At 53.7% G+C, this 21,062-nt stretch overlaps 1 protein-coding gene across 30 annotated transcripts in view; it reads left to right on the top strand.

Annotated features, from left to right (window-relative positions):
- The window catches only part of CACNA1C (calcium voltage-gated channel subunit alpha1 C), a 740,665-nt gene extending 720,010 nt beyond the window's left edge, over positions 1–20,655 (top strand). For 15 of the 30 annotated variants that reach the window (XM_028829106.2, XM_028829112.2, XM_028829109.2 and 12 more), the window contains 9 exons: positions 1,661–1,819; positions 4,258–4,385; positions 4,897–5,031; positions 6,630–6,982; positions 10,066–10,194; positions 13,181–13,287; positions 13,624–13,727; positions 15,922–16,254; positions 18,453–20,655. In XM_028829106.2, coding sequence (XP_028684939.2) covers positions 1,661–1,819; positions 4,258–4,385; positions 4,897–5,031; positions 6,630–6,982; positions 10,066–10,194; positions 13,181–13,287; positions 13,624–13,727; positions 15,922–16,254; positions 18,453–18,752 — 1,748 coding nt within the window. In that variant the 3' untranslated portion in view covers positions 18,753–20,655. The remainder of the gene's footprint in view (positions 1–1,660; positions 1,820–4,257; positions 4,386–4,896; positions 5,032–6,629; positions 6,983–10,065; positions 10,195–13,180; positions 13,288–13,623; positions 13,728–15,921; positions 16,255–18,452) is intronic. The other 15 variants (XM_028829113.2, XM_077953272.1, XM_077953271.1 and 12 more) reach the window with 1 other exon arrangement.
- The last annotated feature ends 407 nt before the right edge of the window (positions 20,656–21,062 follow it).

Below are 21,062 nucleotides of genomic sequence, written 5' to 3' on the forward strand. Positions count from 1 at the left end.
CCCAGTCCCGAAGCCAAATATATTTGAATACCGTGTGTGTTAGGATCTTGCACTGCGTGTGTCAGAAACCTCCAGCTACCTCTCCCGTGAAGCGGATTGATCGCCGGGAGTCGTCCCCTGCCTTCAGGTCCTGTTTGGATCTGGCATTCAGGGAGCTTGGGATTCCGTCAGTCCCTCCCCTGCCATCTCTGCATGCTCTGCCCTGTGGCCCCAGAAGTGGATTTGAACCCAGGCAGTCTGACACGAGAGCCCTCCACCACGATACTGAACCGCCAGTCCTGTGCAAGAGCAGTAAACATCCCATGTTGGCTTCCTATTCTGCAAAGCAAATCACTACAAGCTTTTCAGCTTAAAAAGATACCCTGTTGCCGGGCACGGTGGCTCATGCCTGTAATCCTAGCACTTTGGGAGGCCGAGGCGGGCGGATCACCTGAGGTCGGGAGTTTGAGAACAGCCTGACTAACATGGAGAAACCCTATCTCTACTAAAAATACAAAATTAGCTGGGCGTGGTGGTGCATGCCTGTAATCCCAGCTACTCGGGAGGCTGAGACAGGAGAATTGCTTGAACCCAGAAGGCGGAGGTTGCAGTGAGCCGAGATCGTGCCATTGCGCTCCAGGCAGGGCAACAAGAGCAAAATTCGGTCTTCAAAAAAAAAAAAAAAAGATACCCCGTTATTAGCTCATGGTTTTGCAGGTCAGAAGTCCAGCAGTGGTGAAGCTGGGCTCTCATAAGGCACATCCAGGATATTGATCAGGCCATGGTCTCTTCTGGAGGCTCTGGGGGAGATCACGTTGTTGATGGGATTCATCCGTTGCAATTGTAGGTCTGAGGTCCCCACTTTCCTGCTGGTTGACAGCTGGGGACCCCCTCAGCTCCTAGAAGCAGCCTCTCTAAGTTCAGCCCACACGAGTGTTTGCTTTCTTCCAGGCCAGCTGGAGAGGACTCTGCTTGTAAAGGGCTCGTGACTAGGTCAGGTCCTCCTAACCTCCCTGTCTTAGGTCATGGGTGCCGTGTGCCATATAATCTAATCTCAGGAGTAAAATCTCTGATGGTTAGGGGCCCAGGGGTTTGGCAACGTGTATACCCTGGTGAGGAGCATCTTAGAATCCTGTCCCCCACGTCTGCCCTTACAGCTGTAAGGAGGCTCCGCTTTCCTTTTTCACCACTGTAAGGCTGGGACCCCAGAGGCTGCACAGGGCAGGCATCTAAGTAGGGCAACTCAGGACAGAGCCCTCATTGACAGATGTACCCTCCTATCATCCATGTTCCCTGTGGCTGCCCAACGAGTTCCATGAGAAATGCCACCCATGGGGACCCCCTACTGCCCGTGGCGGGGCCATACGTGTTCCAGCTGGTGAGCGCATGGCCGCCATTGTTCCTGCCCAGGCGCTGGGCTCAGTCCACAAGGAAGAGCACTGAGTGCCGGAGGAGGGGCCCCCTGGCTGGCCTGAGCCACAGGCAGGGGGAAGGGGAGAGGAATGGCATTGGACAGGGCACGAGAGGGAAGGGGGAAGGAAGGAAGGTGGAGAGAGGAAGGGGAAGAGGAAGGAGGTAGAAAACGGGAAGACTGGGGAGAAGTGAAGCCAGCGAGAAAGAAACTGATGTGTCAGGTTGCGTGGGGCAGACGCCACCATCTGTGGCTTCCTACCTTACGCAGAGGGACCCAGCCCATCAGAGGCCCACCAAGGGGCTGAGGATCCTTTCCGCCCTGCAGGGAACCTCGAACAGGCCAATGAGGAGCTGCGGGCCATCATCAAGAAGATCTGGAAGCGGACCAGCATGAAGCTGCTGGACCAGGTGGTGCCTCCTGCAGGCGGTGAGTGCTCCCTGGGCCCCGCACCTCGGCCACAACCTGGCCGTGCCTTCCTCGGCCTGCCTCTCCTCCAACGGTGGCACCCTTAGAATGTGGAAGCATCCCCTGAGACTTGCTTCCTGAGTCCCCTAGGCTTGCTGGAGTTCTGCCTTCAGACCCTTCCTGCGGGACTCAGAGGCCCTGTTGGTTAGAAGGGATGCAGGTGCAATGCCCTGCACAAACTCAGAAACAGAATGTCAGGCTGGAAATCTGGTGCAACCCTGCTTTTTACATGGGGTAACAGGCGAGTCCCTGATGCTTAGGGGTTTGGCAGAACATCTAAGGAAACTCCACAAAGTGTAGGTTTCCCTTAAACCTATTGCTGTAGGATTGCTCTAAGGCCCTGAAAGGAGAATCCCCTGAGATTCCTCCCGTCTTGGATGGAATTCTTTTTGTTCTTCCAAGAGCAGTGTTTCTTGACCCTGTCAAGCTCCAAATCCCTTTTTATAGCAAAGGGTTTATACTGCCTTTACTATGACCCCGAATGAAAATTATAGATAATATAACTTTCCTATACATATAATTTCTAAAATATTAATATAATGCCTTCACTCTAACATAAAATCTATTAAAAGCAGATATTTCCAATATGTAAATACTCAGGCATAACTATACCAGAAGGTACATTTAACTGATGAGATCTTCTCATGTACACACAACACAGGAAGTAAGACAATTGGGTTCACAGGAAGTAAGACAATACTGAATACTGTCAACACTTTGTACCTGTCATTTTGAAATAAGGGGTAAATCAGTGTATTAAATAACTGTGTGTATAAATAGCCCCCCACACATAAACACACACATGTACTTACACGTATGCAGAATAACCATGACATGACACTTACAGTGAGTGACCCAGACACCGCAAAGAGCGTCGCCATCAGGAATCCAGTTTTCCAAAACGCTAACCTCTCTCAGCCAAGTTTAAACACTCCAAGGTGTAGTTTTCGTCAATTTACACAGCAGTTGTATTCCTGGAAATTTTTAGGTATGTTAAAACCATGCAAAACAATATCCTATGTTCATTTGCAAAATGGAATTATGTTCTGAGCTCAGAGAATCCTAAGCAGAATCATGGATGTGTGGCATAAACTTGAAAGCCCTGCAGTGTGCAAAGCTGCGATTGCAGAACATGCCTGCACTTCAAGGGACAGGTCTGGAGCTGCCGAATGCCAGTGGCACCCCCACAGTACCCTGACAACTAAAAACCATCCCACACATTTACTGTGCCCTCCTTAAGAGGCGACACCACTTGTGTTAAGAACCACTTGCCAGAGTGAAAGCCAGACTTGGGCTAAGTGAAAATCTCACCAGTGCCATGTGATATTTTACATACATCATTTTATTGAATCCTGACAACATTTCTGTGAAGTTTGCTCAGGGAACTAAAGTTCTTAGAAGCTAAGTTGCTGACCCAAGGTTACCTGGAGAGTCCAGAGCAGATTCAGGATTCAAACCCAGGCCCCAGGGGACCTTGTCCCACCATGCAGTTCTTCCTTCCCGACTATGCGGGAGAGGGGACCCTGGGTTTTTCCCTCCCATGTGGAAAGGGGGTGCTTGCCAGAGAAGGGAGGGGTCATCACTGCTATGGATTTGGCTGTTTTGGAGGGACAGGTAGGAGGAGAACCCTCACCAGCCCCTAGGTCTGTCTCTTGGGCCCGTTGCATCTCTTCACAGTGAACCAGGAGGTGGACCCAAGGGGCTCCTTACCAGGCATGAAATGTTTGCTGTAGGAACTTATTGCTTCTCCACCATCAGGTTCACTCCCAGGACAGGGACTGATGATGTCACATGTAATCTTGGGTATCCAGCCCAGCAGGGGTGCAGCCAAGCCACCTGGCACAAAAACCCAATCTGGTTTGAAAGAAAAATCCAAACTTCCATGGGAAGAAAGCCGTCCTTCCAGCAGCCCCTCCCTCCAAGCTGAGCTGAACTGATTTGCACTTGGAAGAGGGGCCAATTGATGAGGGACATTTGAAGCTCTGGAATCAAATAAGAGTCAGCAAATATCAGTAAAGTTTAAAAAAAAAAGTGGGAAATAATTTTGATGATAGGCTACCTTTTCCTTAAAAAAAAAAAAAAAAAACAGGGGCTAAGAATATGTTTGATGATTTACATAACCAATTTGCACTAAGAATCTCCGAGAAAATACTCGAGAAACTAGATTGTCTACAGGAGGTGATGATTAGGCAGATAAGGGCTGTGGCAGGAGACACTTTTCACCATAAGCCTTTTTATGTATTTTTTTTTCTCTTTTTAAGCCTTGTGAATGTACTATCCCTCCAAAAAAATTAAACCTAAAAAGTTTTAGAAAGTTTTGGATGCTGAAAAAAAAAAAAAAATGAATGAAGTTCAACTGAATTCCCTCTTACCCCCTCTCCCCTCTCCATACGTCTCAGATGATGAGGTCACCGTTGGCAAGTTCTACGCCACATTCCTGATCCAGGAGTACTTCCGGAAATTCAAGAAGCGCAAAGAGCAGGGTCTTGTGGGCAAACCCTCCCAGAGGAACGCGCTGTCTCTGCAGGTGAGGGCCTGGGGGCGGGCCCACACTCCAGGAAGGTCCTGGTCATTGCCTCTGACCTCCAGTCAGGGTCCCAGTCCCTCCTCAGCAGGCTGGAGGCCAGGTCCCTGCAGAGGGAACCTTTCAGAGAACTCCAGACCTTTCCAAAGATGGCTGTGAGAAGGGGGTGATGTGCCCTTCCCCACCTGCCACCCACCGACTGCCCTCCATGGTCCTGCCTGCTGTCATAGCCCCCAGATCTCTCAAACACTTCACTGAGGCTCCCATGACAGCCCCTGACCCCTGGTGCCCCCTCCTAATGAGCCTTCATCCCTCCTGGATGGGCGAGTGGATTCTTCCATCAGAGGGCAGCCCAGCCCCCAGTTCACACGCAGACAAACCTTCCGGAGGGTGGACTGGCTGGGTGGAGGATGCCAGGGCCCTGGAGGGACAGGCCTTGGCCCGAGGCTATGGCTGGCTGGCGAGCTTGGAGGAAAGGGAGCACGGTCCTCACCATCCTCCCCTTGGGTTCCAGGCTGGCTTGCGCACGCTGCACGACATCGGGCCTGAGATCCGACGGGCCATCTCCGGAGACCTCACCGCTGAGGAGGAGCTGGACAAGGCCATGAAGGAGGCTGTGTCCGCTGCTTCTGAAGATGACATCTTCAGGGTGGGTGGTGCCATGGCGCACTCTCGGCCTCTATATAAAGTTCAGTTTGGAGCAAGAGGGTGGGCTGGGGTTCTGCGGGGAACGTCCAGGGGAAAGAGCTGCACCAGAGGAGAGGGCCACTTCCAGGCTCTTCCTGATTCGCTGTCTCCTCACCCCTTTGCCTTTTCCAAGCCTGACTCCATCCCATGGCAGGGCTCCGTGGAAATAGTGGCTCCCAGTGTCACTGGCTCTCAGTGAAGTGGGAAGGAGCCCCCTCCCTAAGTGAAATGTTTCCTAGGAGAAACTTCTACATTAGAAGTTACAAAGTGGTCACCCCGGGGCACATCTAATCTGCAGGCTTGTTTTGTTTAATATTTGAAAGTCTGGCACATTCAGGTCAAAATCAAGATTTCTGGCATTCCTTGGGAAAGTCAGGAGACCTGGCACTTTTGAGCTTGCATTCCCACAGGGCAGCAGAGGGCTGGAGCCTAGTGGCGGTTGCCCTTTGAGATGGAGCATAGCGTCTGTTCTCCAGATCTCGAAGACCCCTCCAGTCCTTCCCTTTCCCTCTCCTTTCCTGGAGACTGAAGCTGCCCAGCAGTTGCGATAGTGAAAATTAAAAAGGCTGTTCTGGAATGAGGGGCATTTATCACTCACTTGTGTTGCCTGCCTCACCCCGCTGGTGTTTGGTTACAAATCCTTCTATAGCAAGGGAGAAGCTGCCAGCCATAATTGTGCAGGGCCCTGCTTACACCTCTCTCTCCCGGCCTCGGGCCCAGTTCCCAGGCTGTGGAACACACAGGGGGCAAGCTGAGCCCATCCTGCCCCTGCTCCGTCTCTTCCTCATCCTTATTCTCATCACTGGGAGCCATTCATCACTGAGCGGCCTCAGAGACATGGCATGGTGGTGACACAACCCGACAAGACCCCAGAAACCAAAGGCTCAGTCACCAAGGCCCAGGGATGTTCTGATGGTCAAGGGTTGGACCAACCTTGCAAATAGCTACTTGCCCACTTCCCCAGGACAAGGAAAAGAATACTGGGGAAAAACACTGGCTCCAGGTTTTAAATCTCTCCGAGTCCCCGAGGGGAAAAAAGACCATCATGCAGGAAATTCTTCATATTCAAAACCGTTTGGCCAACACAGCTTTTAGCTCTGTGACCACATTGGATTTCCATTTTTTTAATCTGGTTAGAATCTTCTGGTTGCTCTCTTGGCCCCCGCCCCCACGATGTGCTGGCTGCTCTTAGGGACCACCATCCTGGACGTGCCCTGGAAACTCACCCCAGCCCAGGGACTTCACTGGAAACCTCCAGGGCAGCTTGTACCAGCGACAGCCCCTTGCTCAATCCCATCCCCACTGGTGGGTGGGTTCTCCCAGCTGCCACAGAGGGGAGCCTGGAGCCTTGAGACTCCGGGTTCCTCCCTCTCTGGAGCTGCCAGGTGTGAAGAAGGTCCTCAGGTGCTCCTGGCTCCCAGCAGGGCTGGGCCTCCCCGAAAGAAGGCAGCCTTCCCTCCCAGGCCCTGTACTTCCCTGACCTGGCTGTGGAGTCTGTTTTCTGGGAGGAGTGGGTGCTGAGGGGCTTCTCCTCCACCCGCCCCTCCTTCTTGCCTACAGAGGGCCGGTGGCCTGTTTGGCAACCACGTCAGCTACTACCAAAGCGACGGCCGGAGCGCCTTCCCCCAGACCTTCACCACTCAGCGCCCGCTGCACATCAACAAGGCGGGCAGCAGCCAGGGCGACACTGAGTCGCCATCCCACGAGAAGCTGGTGGACTCCACCTTCACCCCCAGCAGCTACTCGTCCACCGGCTCCAATGCCAACATCAACAATGCCAACAACACCGCCCTGGGTCGCCTCCCTCGCCCTGCCGGCTACCCCAGCACGGTCAGCACTGTGGAGGGCCATGGGCCCCCCTTGTCCCCTGCCATCCAGGTGCAGGAGGTGGCGTGGAAGCTCAGCTCCAAAAGGTAAGTGGGACGCTGGCCACCCCACGTGTTGCAACCCTCAGGAGACAGTGGAGGAGACGGAGGCCTCGGTCGGCCACTTGCCCCTCAAGCTTCCAGGAGGTCACTGCCCCAGACCCCAGCAAGAGCAGGAGGCACTATGCTGTCTCCCAAGTCCTGCCCTTGATCAGACATGACAGGCTCAGGGCAAGTCAGCAGTGTCCTGGCACCGGTTCTCCCTCTCCTCTCCCATGCTCCCTGAGTGGCCCAATGTGATCCTCAGATGTATGAGTTCTGGCTGCACAACAGAAACCATCCTGTCTGCCCTTTACCAAGTCTCTGCCCAAACCTGGCCTTTCTCCCAGCTGAGATGGGAATGGCGTTTCCATTGCTTCCCTGGAGCCCCTTAGCCAGCCTCCCGGGGAGGGCACCCCGCTGTGGGAGGCGCCGTCTGTAGCACTGGCCCATTCTGCCCAGCACAGGATCATTCCTGGAGGTCTTGACTGCACCTCTTATGCCGACTCACTCTTTTCTGCTCGTCCTCTGATCCCCTGGCCTCTAGGATGCACTGCTATGACATGCTGGATGGTGGGACTTCCCTCCCACCCTGGGCCCCCGTGGGGTTCCTCCCTGTCTGCATCAGCAGCTCCGGGGTTCCCCGGTGGGACTGAGAGAGGACACACCCTGCATGGTGCCTGGCCATGCTTAACGGTGCTGCTCTTCCAGAGTGGGACAGTGGCTCCCAGCAGGCGGCACAGCCCCCCAGCATGCCAGGTTCTTGACATGCCTGCCCTCCAGCTCAGAAAATAATAGAGAAGTGGGAGCTTCTCTCTAAACCCCTGGACAGGCCGGGCACGGTGGCTCAAGCCTGTAATCCCAGCACTTTGGGAGGCCGAGGCGGGCGGATCACGAGGTCAGGAGATCGAGACCATCCTGGCTGACACGGTGAAACCCCGTCTCTACTAAAAAATACAAAAAAAACTAGCCGGGCGAGGTGGCGGGCGCCTGTAGTCCCAGCTACTGGGGAGGCTGAGGCAGGAGAATTGCGTGAACCCGGGAGGCGGAGCCTGCAGTGAGCTGAGATCTGGCCACTGCACTCCAGCCTGGGCGGCAGAGCGAGACTCCGTCTCAAAAAAATAAAATAAAATAAATTAAAAATAAAAAAAATAAACCCCTGGACAAGTGTCCATCCAAGGAGCAGGCACACCTGCCGCTGGCCTGCCCATCCCTCCAGAGGGCCCATTTTCAAGTGGCTGCATGCAAGCCCATGGGACCCAGGCATTTAATTGTGTCAGACGACAGGCCAGTTTAAAGGACCATCTCCCTGTTTGCTTTCCTTTCTGCAAGGTTGGCTGGTTTTGCCACCCAGAAGCAGCACTGGGGGTGTCCTTCAACTCATGAGGCCTGCACTGCTGCCTTCTGTGCACAGGGCAGTGTGCTCGGCACTGGATTTTAGGTGCTGGCCTGAAGGGCTGGCTTTGCATAGGAGAGGATCTAATCTAGGCATCTAGTCTTGGGGGCCTGTACCTGTTGTGGGGGCCTCATCCTTCTCTGCAACCTCACCCCCCTGCCACAGCCTTTGAGGACTCAAGTCCTGGGTCCCCACACTCCCTTCTCCCCTCTGGCCTCCTGAAGCCTCTGCTTAAAAGAGGCCTCCATGTCCGTCTTTAGCATCTCAGGGTGACTTAAATTCCCCCCTCTAAGGGCATTTTCATATGAAGCTTTGTTCTCTGTGACATAAGGGGAGAGGGATGTTTAGAGGAGCTGGGGGAGGAGACCCCAGGGGATTTCCTTGTCCCACAGATACATCTCTCCACATAGCAAACTACATGCAGAGCACCCAGCACAGTGCCCAGCACACAGTCAGTGCTCGTGAAATGTCAGTTCCCTCTGCCCACTGCAGTGGGTACAAACACCACACAGGGCATCAAGCCTCAGCTTGGTTAAGAAGGGGAACATAGCCCACGTCCCAGCTCCCTCATCCCTGTGTCGCAGCTCAAGGCTAAGGGCAGCTCAGGCCCTCATTGCTTGTGCTGAGGATGGGCCAGCACGTCCTGTGCCCGGTGGCCCCCAGAAGTGCTGTTGCCTGCTGCTGCTCTGCGTCTCCAGCTCCTCCCCCCGTGCCTCACCAAAGCCCACTCCACCTCCCTCCCCTCCCAATCCTCCTGGAGCTCCTGCCTCTCATCTTTCCTTCCACTGCGGGGCGGGTGGCAGTCTGCAGTCCTCCTCTTCCTCGAGAGAGAATTGCTTCCACCCTGCCTGAGATGTTCAGAGCCAGGGCACTGATCTAGCACTCGGCTCTGAGACGATGGACCAGGATCTTTCCCTGATGCCCTCAGGGGGGTCTGAGGATAAAGTGGGCCCAGCATGCAAGGTCTATAGAAAGCAAGACAGAGGGAGGCACTGAGCTGAGCTCAGACAGGAAAAGGAAGAGCTCGTGATCCAGAGCTAAAGAAGACATGACCCAGTGAGCAGAAGACCCTGTCCCAGCAGGGAAAGCCACGCCCTGGTGTGGGAGGGTCTGGAGCTCAGGAGGGATTCAGGCTTAGCAGGGACTCAGGCTCACTGCCCTCTGCTCAGGAGAGCAAACCCCTCTAGGCGAGGCTTCCTCTCTGTGTCTTTACCCCAGGGTGCCAGTGTCAGAATCAAGGGCACCATCAAAATAGGATGCCAGGGACTTCTCAGCTATGCCAGATGCCAAAGACGCAGGTGTCATAGCTGGGGGTGAGTGGGAGGCAGCCTCTAAGTCAGGCAGGGCATCTGTCATTCCAATTTCATAGAAAGGGAAACTGAGGCATGAGGTGGACCAAGTGACTTGGACCAGAGGGTAAGTGAATTGGGGTCAGGACTCAGATCTCCCTGGATCCACAGCAGACATCCTTCTCCCAAACGGGACCCTCACTCTAATCTTAACACTTCCACGGATCCATCGGCAATCACAGGAGAACAAAGCACCAGCAACCGTATGCCTGTTCACCTGTGTGTGCTTGTGTTGTTTGTGCACGTGTGCATGCATGCATGTGCGTGCGTGTGTGCTGCTTTACTTGCTGAAGGAAGGGGAGGAGGTTAGCGGTTCCTCATGTTTTTCTTCATCTTGGATATTGTAGGTGCCACTCCGGGGAGAGCCAGACAGCCATGGTGGGTCCGGAGGAGACGTCTCAGGATGAGACCTATGAAGTGAAGATGAACCATGACGCGGAGGCCTGCAGTGAGCCCAGCCTGCTCTCCACAGACATGTGAGCTCTGCTGCCCTCTGCCGAGGCTGACCCAAGTGTGGGAACAAATCTGGGGAGGCAGGGGAAGGTGCCTGAGATCCCTTCTCTGGGGCTGATTGCAGGAGGAGAGGAGATCGTAGAAAAAACATCTGCACCGTATTTCTCATCTCCTCAGTGAAATGGGAGCCCCCATCTCTCTCTCACACACACACACACACACACACACACACACACACACACAATGCCCTTTTTAGCTTGGTCTTTCCTCGCCAGGAAAATTTCTGAACATTGTTTTATAAACATTTTAGGCAGTATGACACAGTCATAAATACATTTTCTGGTGAGACTCAGTGCACACATACATCTATTGACAATCACACAAGTGTTTCAAGACACGGCTTATAATAAAGCTGCCCAGAAGAGGGCACTGGTGGCAAAGCCAGGCCTGAGGTTTCTTCTCCTTGCTGGAATTCTTGGAGGATTTTAGCTGCAGATCTAGATTCTTTAGAAGGTTGTGACATTCATTTGGTCACTCATGACTAGCCCTATAAAAGCAGGCACAGCACAGCACAATAGAAACTATCAGAACGCGCCAAATGTCACAAAGGTAAGCACGTGCTGTGAAACACTGGCTTAATGGCCCACAGATGTGTATCTGGGGACCGCCTTGTGAAACGTCTTAGGACTGTGGGTGACATCCACAGAGGTTTGAGACACATTGTTTCAGAAGCTTTTCTGGCTCTTTTCACCCTCAAAGCCCCATCTCATCTGTTACTTTATTTGTGACTCACAACAGGCCTCTGAGGCAGGCAGGGCATATGTCGTTTCAATTTTGTAGAAAGGGAAACTGAGGCATGGGGGTTTCCCCGGGGGAAATGCCTGGGTCCCATGGACTTGCACGCAGACACTTGAAAATGGGCCCCCTGGAGGGATGGGCAGGCCAGCGGCAGGTGTGCCTGCTCCTGGGATGGACACTTGTCCAGGGGTTTAGAGAGAAGCTCCCACTTCTCTATTATTTTCTGAGCTGGAGGGCCGGCATGTCAAGAACCTGGCATGCTGGGGGGCTGTGCCGCCTGCTGGGAGCCACTGTCCCACTCTGGAAGAGCAGCACCGTTAAGCGTGGCCAGGCACCATGTAGGGTGTGTCCTCAGCCCCACCGGGGAACCCCGGAGCTGCTGATGCAGACAGGGAGGAACCCCACGGGGGCCCAGGGCGGGAACGAAGCACTCACTGACCTGTCCCAGCATGTCAGTCCCTTCAGTTCCTGAGAGGACTTTACAGTGAGGAAGGACTAGCCTTGCAGGCTTTTGAAGACAGGAAAGGTGTGGCTGGAGGTGGTGGGAGGGGGCACCAGGCTCCCCACTGTGGGGGTGTAGGGAGAGCGGCAGCCAGGCCAGCACAGCATGTGGCTTCCTGGGGTCCAGTGCTTTCTGCTCAGGAACTGGATGGGAAGAGTAGCAGAAGCGCCTCCTTTTCCCCAGCATAGAAAGAAGAATCCAGTGAGTAAGGAAAAGCACGGAAAGAGTCCCAACCAGCGACTCTTCACAAATCCCTCAACCACCCTGTGCCTTCGTGTCCCCATCAGCAAAACGGGGCGGTGGGGGTGACAGGCCTACTTTTCTGACTCAGCAAAACACAGACAATGTAAAACCAGGAGAAATACCTGAAGTTCCTTATGAGATAATATTCTCTAAGTTGATTTTTAGAGAATACAAACGAATGCCTGACTGCCTACCCTAGAAATCAGAAGAGCATGTATTTTAACCTTTTTTGGTTATTCTAGAGTGCTTGGTGCACCAGGCACTCTGCTAGGTCCTTAAGAATACAGTCTCCATCCTCAAGGAAATTCCACAAACTAGGAATCTAAGAGGGTCTCAGGAGAGGAAGATAACATGGAGAGTTGCTCACTACCCCCAGAGTGGTACAACCCCCAGGGGTACAGGCGTTCAGCGAAAGTTGAGGGCAGGGTGACCTTAACTGGTACCATGCACAAGGTGAAACGGAAGCTGGGTCTGCAAGAGTGGGGGTGATTTGTGTAAGAACAAAATATAATAGGGAGGCCTTACCTAGCTGAGAATAAGAGCAAGGCTAGAAGGCATAAATACTGCAGTCTACACTCAACCAGCATTCCTGCACGTCTATAAATTATCCAAGTCTCTGTGCTTTGCCACGAGCAGGCGTGGAGTGACCCTCAGAGGTGTGGGGTGGCACCAGGGACCAGCGAGTCAGTGGTGTCATCTGGGAATGAGGTTGGAATGCAACGGTGCTTCTTGGACTCCAGGCTGACCCAGCAGGGATTGTGAATCAAGATTTCAATAAAAATAGAACAGACTAAAGTGGACTCACGAGGGTGCAATGCGTGCACCGAGGGTAACCAAAGGCTATGAGGTTTCATTCCATCAGCTGTGTCTGTGCATGAAGGGAAGGTGTCAAATCTACTTCTCATTGAGTCTCTATCAAAGGCCTGGAAGCCATAGACTAGATGCCCCCTGAGGCCCCTCACAGCCCTGCTGTTCACCTGCTGAGTGACTGTAGAGTGGTTGTAGGCAGCTGCTTATGTGCTCTTGCTGAAGAGGGGGTGGCAGGGCAGGGAGAAATCGGGGGGTAGGGATAAGTTTGGGCTAAAGTTAAGAGTCACTGGGGAAAACAGCATCAGCTCATGCAAACACAGGAGCCAAGGCCATTCCCCAAAAGAACTTCATGGGCCTAGGATTCTTTCCGCTTTCTCAACACCTTTGACCCCAGAGTGCCTTCAGTGCCCCAAGTCAGAACTGCAGGCTCACGAGACAGGCTGCGGGTGGGGAGCTGGCAACTCCCACTGAGCAGGCCTGGAACACGCCAGGGGCAGGCCAGAACTTCTTGGGGTGGCAAGTCCCCAAACCTGTCTGTAAGCACAAAGCGGGCGTCCCTTCACTAAGGATCAAAGTGCTTTCCGGGGGTGCAGCTGTCCCCGTGGGTGGCCACTTCTCAGCCTCCAGGAACAAGCCCTAAGAGCTCTCTGTTCCAGGCTGTCCTACCAGGATGACGAAAATCGGCAACTGACGCTCCCAGAGGAGGACAAGAGGGACATGCGGCAATCCCCAAAGAGGGGTTTCCTCCGCTCCGCCTCACTAGGTAAATGCACCCCTCGCTCTCCAGATGTGGCCGGTGGTAACTCCCAAGAGAACGCCGGTCAGGTACTCAGGGATGACTGAGAAACCATTGTGGCCTGCCTCAAACCAGCCCCACACAGGGGGGATTTCCAAAGCAAGGAAACAACAATCCAAAGGCAGGATGTGCAGGGATGAGCCCTGGACAGATGCTTCAGAACACGTCTCAGACCAGGGGAGGGGAGAGGAGGGGTGTCTCGGGCCATAGTTATTGCTCCTGGCACCCCACCAGAGTGTAAACCGTCACAGGCCAGCGTCCTGTTTTCCTGTCCTGATCCTGGCTCTCTGGCTGGCTTTGCAGGTCGAAGGGCCTCCTTCCACCTGGAATGTCTGAAGCGACAGAAGGACCGAGGGGGAGACATCTCTCAGAAGACAGTCCTGCCCTTGCATCTGGTTCATCATCAGGTAGCTCACACTTTTGGACAGGCCACTGTCTCCTGCTAGCAGGCCAGACAGTCCCCGGGGTGACGGACAAATCCTGAAGACCTCAGTGGGTCTTGCCTGTCTCAGATGGCTGGCACCTCCTGCCCCTGCCCTAAGAGCCATGCCTGCAAGGCTTCGCACTCCTGTGCAGGTGAGAGCCGCAGCAAGGTCTGCAGCATCGTGGGTGGGGGCCTAGGAAGTGCTGGTGCACAGGAGCTCTTTGTGTGATCCTGAGGACCCAGAGCTGTGGTTTCCACCTGAGCTTTCTTCTTAGGCTGCCACAGATGCCACTGACTCCCCTGACACTGGCCTATGCTGCAGGGCACTCAGGAAGATGCACTTGTACCTAGAGATTGAACATACCTGGAAATGGTGCTGCACAAAAGTCCATCCAGTGACATAGAGAAGTGATTAAAGAACCCACCAGCAGCATGGCCATGAGTAGGGAATGACATCCACAGAAAGCAGGTCCAGGGAGATTTCATAAGGAAATGTCTCTTGGCATGGCTGACTCCAGCTGAGACAGTGAAATCCAAGATGCCAGGACCAAACTTACCGTAGTATCTCTGAGCTTCAGTGTCATATGAGGCCAGTCTGTTAACCCCAGGCAAACTGAGGTCAGCTTCAGTGTCATATAAGGCCAGTCTATGAACCCCAGGCAAACTGAGGTCAGCTTCAGTGTCATATGAGGCCAGTCTATGAACCCCAGCCAAACTGAGGCCTAAACCTGGGTCTCCCAACATTCTGACCTTTTTAAAGATATGCTCTCTTATAGCATGGACCTGTGTTTTAAATGGACTTATGCTTTGTACCCAGAGGTATTCAACTGCCAATCAAAACTCATAATCAGCATGAGCTGGCCAGTGTGGCCTGGCTGAGTTGATAGTACTTCAGCTCCAAGAAATAAACAGGTTTTCTTAGCCTGTGTGGCGTTGACTTCCACTGGGCTTTCTGAAATAATGAATATGGCCTTACACTTTTCTCAGATTCCCAGGCACCCAGGAGCCCCAGGCTGAGGACCACCATGGGCCGGGGCAGGAGGTGGAAGGATGTGGGGACACTGTGTGTGCTATTTTAAAAGATTTCTAGAAGTCGATTTCACTTATCTGTTCTTGTCGTACTGGTAGGCACGAAACTCTCTTCTTCGTCTCTTTCTCCTCCTGTACTCTGTGACCCTACAGGTGGGCTTTCCCCACCACGGTGTCGCTTTCTCCCGGGAGCACATCCCGTCAGAGCAGCTCACCCTGCAGAGCCTCTGCCTGGGCAGGTCGTCATGGCAACAGCCAGGCAGGCCTGGTCCCGACCCTCAGGATGCTCAAGAACATTCAGGGACAGAGGGCGCACCATGTGAATCAGTTTTTTTTGTTTGTTTGTTTGGTGTTTTTTTTTTTTTTTTGAGACAGAGTTTCACTCTTGTTGCCTAGGCTGGAATGCAATGGCACGATCTCGGCTCACTGCAACCTCCACCTCCCGGGTCCAAGCCATTCTCCTGCCTCAGCCTCCTGAGTAGCTGGGATTACAGGCATGCGCCACCATGCCTGGCTAATTTTGTATTTTTAGTAGAGACAGGGTTACTCCATGTTGGTCAGGCTGGTCTCGAACTCCCGACCTCAGGTGATCCGCCCACCTTGACCTCCCAAAGTCCTGGGATTACAGGCGTGAGCTACCACGCCCGGCCGTGAATCTTTTCATCACAATACAGCACCAGATTTAACAACAGTTCAAAGACAACCTGAGCTGGACACTAGCAGGGCGTTATGAATGGCCCCATTAACTGTAAGAACTAAAACCACAAATACTGGTTTTCCCAACTCTTTGTGAGGTGCACAGTGCTTCTTCGCAGACCTCATTGCACTTGAACCTCACACCCGCCCCACAGCGGGGATGGATAGAGAGCATTTGTTCTCTGGCTTTACAGACATGCGGGCCTCACCCTGCTCTCCATTCTATTGAGGACAAAACCAAGAGCAAGAGAATACACAGCTGGCAGGTGACCAGGCCAGGGCTAAAAGCAGGTTACCACAACTCCACCCAATCCCGGCTTTCAGAAGTTATAGGAGAAGGAGATCACTTCAGACCCAGATGCAGCTGCAAAGCAGTGGTTGCTCAGAAGCAGGGCCCTGCCTTGCTTGGGGTCGGCCACTCCTATTAACTCGCACTCCTTGTGTGTCCGCAGGCATTGGCAGTGGCAGGCCTGAGCCCCCTCCTCCAGAGAAGCCATTCCCCTGCCTCATTCCCCAGGCCTTTTGCCACCCCCCCGGCCACACCTGGCAGCCGAGGCTGGCCGCCACAGCCCATCCCCACCCTGCGGCTGGAGGGCGCCGAGTCCAGTGAGAAACTCAACAGCAGCTTCCCGTCCATCCACTGCGGCTCCTGGGCTGAGACCACCCCCGGTGGCGGGGACAGCAACACCACCCGGAGAGCCCGGCCCGTCTCCCTCATGGTGCCCAGCCAGGCTGGGGCCCCGGGGAGGCAGTTCCACGGCAGTGCCAGCAGCCTGGTGGAAGCGGTAGGTGACTCACAGACGGGCAGGGGGAGAGGCCACGGGCAGCAAGGGGGCTTGGCGTGCGGAGCTGAGAAGGTGGCACCTGGCTCTTGCCAAATTCATTGCAGTCAGTATCTGAGCCGGACAGACCCTCCCTCTCAGGGCTGCACGAGGGCTGGGATGCGGAAAGCCATGACTGCACAAGAGGCTATGGGCTCTCTTGAGGCGAGGCCCACTGCAGAGGGCAACAGAAAGGACTGAGCAGCTTATCCCGGCCAGAGGCATCTGTGCTGCAGCTGCTCAACATGCAAATGTGAGCCTGGCTGCCTTTATACACAGACAGGCAAGATCCGAGGTGCTCAGGCCTGACTGCCCGTGAGAATCACCTGGGGAGCTTTGGAAACCCAGGACAAATTAACTGATGATTGTTAAAGCTCTTCAATAATTTGAATGTACAGCCAGGTTGAGAGCCACTAGTCTAGAACAAGAGAGCTTTCAGTCCCACGGTGCTCTGCCTGGTCAGAGCGTCTAGTGCCATCCTGGTACCACATTATGAGGGACCTTTGACACACTGGAACAAACCCAAAAGAGGATGACCAGGATGGCAAGGTTCCTAGAAACCATGTCCTAGAAGAACCGGTTCAGGGAGTTAGGGAAGAAACCCTGGAGAGGAGTTGACTATGGAGGGTACAAAACACCTCTTACACCTCGAAACGGGTGGAATGGGGAAAGGGTGGCAGGCCAGAGCAGTTGGCTCAGCCCACCAGCAGGCAGATTTCAGCTCACATGAGGAAGACCTTCCCAACAGCTCTTCCAAATGAGAGGGGCTTGCCTGAAAAGTAGTGAGCCCCCCATCATCAGACATAGCCAAGCAGAGACTGTGCTCACCTGGACATCAGGCTGTCGTGCAGGAGGTGGGGAGTTAAACCAGGTGGCTTCCAAGGTTTACCTCTCAAAGTCTGATATTCCTGTGGCCTTGGTCGTCCTGCATTCATTTCACAGACCTCCCATGAGGGCCTACCATGTGCAGGCGCTGTTCTAGGTACAAGGACACAGCTGAGAAACAGAGCTTCTGCTCTCATGAGCTCGCATCATGGTGAGGAAAGACAGATGATAAACACACACATACAGAACACATCAGGAAGGTCAGGAGTGCCAAAGAAAAACTAAGCAGGGTAAGGAGAGAATAAGTGGCGTGGGCAAGGAGCAAGACAAACAGATGCCTGGGAGGAGTGAGTGCCAGGCTGCACTCAGCTTCCCCCCACCCCCTGGCTCAGGAGCCGATTTTCCCATAGCCAGGCACTAAGCAGCCGGTGGGGAGGACAGAGAAGTTTGAGGGTCACTGGCTGGCCCTTCCCAGCAGAAGCAAGGCAGGGTCATGCACCGTGTTTGCACACATACCTCACCCCTAGAAAGGTGGTGGCAGGCAATGGGCAGTGGGCCTGTCTCAGCAGTTTCACCAGGGAGAACAGTTTCTCTGAAAGAATAGTATAAAGGTCCGGTGGGTGTCAGAAGGGAGAGAGGCAGGCTGGGATCTGCTGAGGTAGCAGCAGGGCAGCCTCCCTGGTCCCTCTGAGAGCCAAGCCTACTGTGGGTTTTGTTTTGGTTGTTTTTGAGACAGGGTCTCGCTGTGTCACCCAGGCTGGAGTGTAGTGGTGCAGTCATAGCTCCCTGCAGCTTGTCACTCTGTCACCCAGGCTGGAGTGAGGTGGTGCAGTCACAGCTCCCTGCAGCCTGGGGCTGCTGGGGTCAAATGATCCTCCCACCTCAGCCTCTGGCCTTGCTAAGATCACAGGTGTGCATCACCACGCTCAGCTAATTGTTATAAAATTTTTTGTAGAGACGAAGTTTCCTCGTGTTGCCTGGGCCTGGTCTCGAACTCCTGGGCTCAAGCAGTCCTTCTGCCTGGGCTTCCCAAAGTGCTGGGTGACAGGTGTGAGCCACGGTGCTGGGCCATTAGCAAGTCTTTATATATTTGATGACAGTGTTTGACCACCCCAGCCAAAACTTCTCTGGCCTGCACATCCCTAACTCTTTTGGCAGATGCTCCATCTCTACTTGTTCCCTGTGGGTGCCCCTCCCAACACACACAGGTCCACGTGCGCAGGCACACTTCCCCGAGTGACCCACCAGATACCCCTGGCTCTAGCCCTCAAGAGAAGAGCTGGGCTCCAGGAATAATGTTCCTTTGGTTCTTCATGGCTCCCACCCCGCTCCTTCAGGTCTTGATTTCTGAAGGACTGGGGCAGTTCGCTCAAGATCCCAAGTTCATCGAGGTCACCACCCAGGAGCTGGCGGACGCCTGCGACATGACCATAGAGGAGATGGAGAGCGCGGCCGACAACATCCTCAGCGGGGGCGCCCCGCAGAGCCCCAATGGCGCCCTCTTACCCTTTGTGAACTGCAGGGACGCGGGGCAGGACCGAGCCGGGGGCGAAGAGGACGCGGGCTGTGCGCGCGCGCGGGGGCGCCTGAGCGAGGAGGAGCTCCAGGACAGCAGGGTCTACGTCAGCAGCCTGTAGTGGGCGCTGCCAGATGCGGGCTTTTTTTATTTGTTTCAATGTTCCTAATGGGTTCGTTTCAGAAGTGCCTCACTGTTCTCGTGACCTGGAGTTAACCGGAACAGCGTCTTCATTCATTTCTGTTGGGACAAGACGCGGAGCCTGGGTGCGCGAGCCGCCCTCCGGGAGGAAGGCGCCCGGCTGCGTCTGCAGAGGCGGGGAGAGGAGGCGGCGAAGGTCCCGGGGCGCGAGGAAGGCGCCTGCCCTCTCCCAGCCCGCAGGCCCCGGGCCCAGCCACGCCTCTGCGGGGAGAGCACCCCGGCTTCCCGCGCGCCCTCACCCAAAGGACCCTACAGCAAACGGGTGTCTTTCGACTCTGCTTGTAGAAACCATTTGCACATATTCTGTACGAGCCTCGCTGTCTCCCTAGAGCCAGGGTCCCGCGGATTTGGAGAAGGGAGCGGGGCAGGACTTCCAGGAGGACCCCAGCCCGGCCCGGAGAGGGAGGCGGCGGCCGTCAGGGGCGCGGAGCTTTGGGGATGGGCGTCGGGCCGGCCATGGTGCCGCTCACCCCGACCCGCCCCTGCCCACCTGCGACGGGATCCCCCGACCGGCACGGGCCACGCCGAGCTCCCGGCCAGCCGCCGGCCCGCAGGCAGCGCAAGGGAGGAGCTGCGCCGCCAGGAAGGGGCCGCCGGCTCCGCGCAACCAGGTGGTGCTGAGCTTCCGCTGAGCGCTCTTTTGTTTTGTGGTTTGACACTTTTCTTGACAGCATGTTGCAGTTTCTTTTTGGTTTTGGGTTTTTTTTTATTTTTTATTTTGTTTTCCCAGGGGGAGGGGAGGAAGAAGAGTGTTTACAAAGTCCTGTAGCCCCCTCACCTTTCTGTTTTTCACTTTTGCCAATGTACATCCGGTTTGGTTTTCTTGTATTATTTAAACGGTTGTGGTTTCCTTTTTCCACGGAGGTTCAATAGAAGCCGCTGCAGGAGAGTTTTACCAACCATTGTGTATGCCCAATAATTTGTTATCATTTCCTTAGGTAGCAACCTATTTTTGTTCTGGTTTGGTTCGGTTTTCTCATGGAAAGGTAATTGCAATGCACTTGATGTGGTCTTGCACATGTGGGTGATAGAGTTGGGTTCCTTTTAATGCTGGGTGTACAGGTGGGTTTGGGAGAGAGGAGCATGCGCGAGAGTCTCCGAGTGTGTGCGACGCGTGTGTGTGTGGTGGGTTGTCTGTGTGCATATGTCCTGCCTATGTATATGCACCCACACCATGTGCCCGTGCACACCAGTGACTACGCAGTCCCCCCTTTCTGGTTTAGCTGTGAGAAGATCTGAATCTGGGGCCATTTGAAAGCAAAAACAAACCACTGTCTCTGCTTCTGAAATGGGAATCAGTAACTCTTTGCATTTTCTGTCCCACAAGATATGCAAAAACAATGCAATAATATTCATTTAAAAATACAATTGTGAGTTGTGTTGGCATTAAAACTGTATTTTAAAAAAAAGACACAGAAATTTAAGGGAAAAACACAAGAAGGCATTTTGCTTCACTATATTCCGTGTAATGTTTTATTGCATTGATAATGTTTCTGTTGAAGAAACCGTTATACTTGAATTCAGGTCAGTTTCAGTATTTTTCAAATATTTTTTTAAAACTGAATTGCAATTGTGCCAAGCGAATATAATGAATTGAATTAAGTTGGTTTTCGGATTCACTTCTTGTATATTTTGCTGCATGTAAAGTAAATCATTTTGTATTTGGAGTGTGACAAGCTTTACCTTTGAACTCTTAAGTGCTTTTCTATATGTGGTTGGGGGAAGGGAACAAGTTTTCTCTAATTTGCACAATGAGCAAAGGTATCACCAGTGTAGTCATTATTCTGCTCTCCACAAACAGGTTTGGACATTACTGTTTTGCATATCTTGTGTTCGCTTCCGTTTGCCTCAATTTTTCCAAAATCATTTGCTGGGTATGTTCGTACCGCCTCTTGCTGTGATAGACCAGGACCTATTTTATTCCAGGCTTCACTGTCCACTCTGCTCTGGTCATCTGATTTGGTACTTCTCCAAGAACAGCCCTTCACTGTTAGGCGTAGGGAGGCGTTCTGACCAGCCCTCAGTCACCGGGCTGGCATCCGCATCCCCCACGGAAGAGGTGGCTGGCTTTGCCTTCACTCCCACCACACAGACTTTTCTCGTTGGCTTCCTTAGGAAAGTGTACACCAACCGGGAGGATAAAATTAAAGTCAGGCTGCTTGGAGGGAGGGCATCCTCACTTCAGGATTCCGCTCTACCCAGCGAGGACAGCAGGGGCTCGAGAAAGGAA

This window comes from Macaca mulatta, chromosome 11, assembly GCF_049350105.2.
Source record: "Macaca mulatta isolate MMU2019108-1 chromosome 11, T2T-MMU8v2.0, whole genome shotgun sequence".
Lineage (NCBI taxonomy): Eukaryota > Metazoa > Chordata > Mammalia > Primates > Cercopithecidae > Macaca > Macaca mulatta.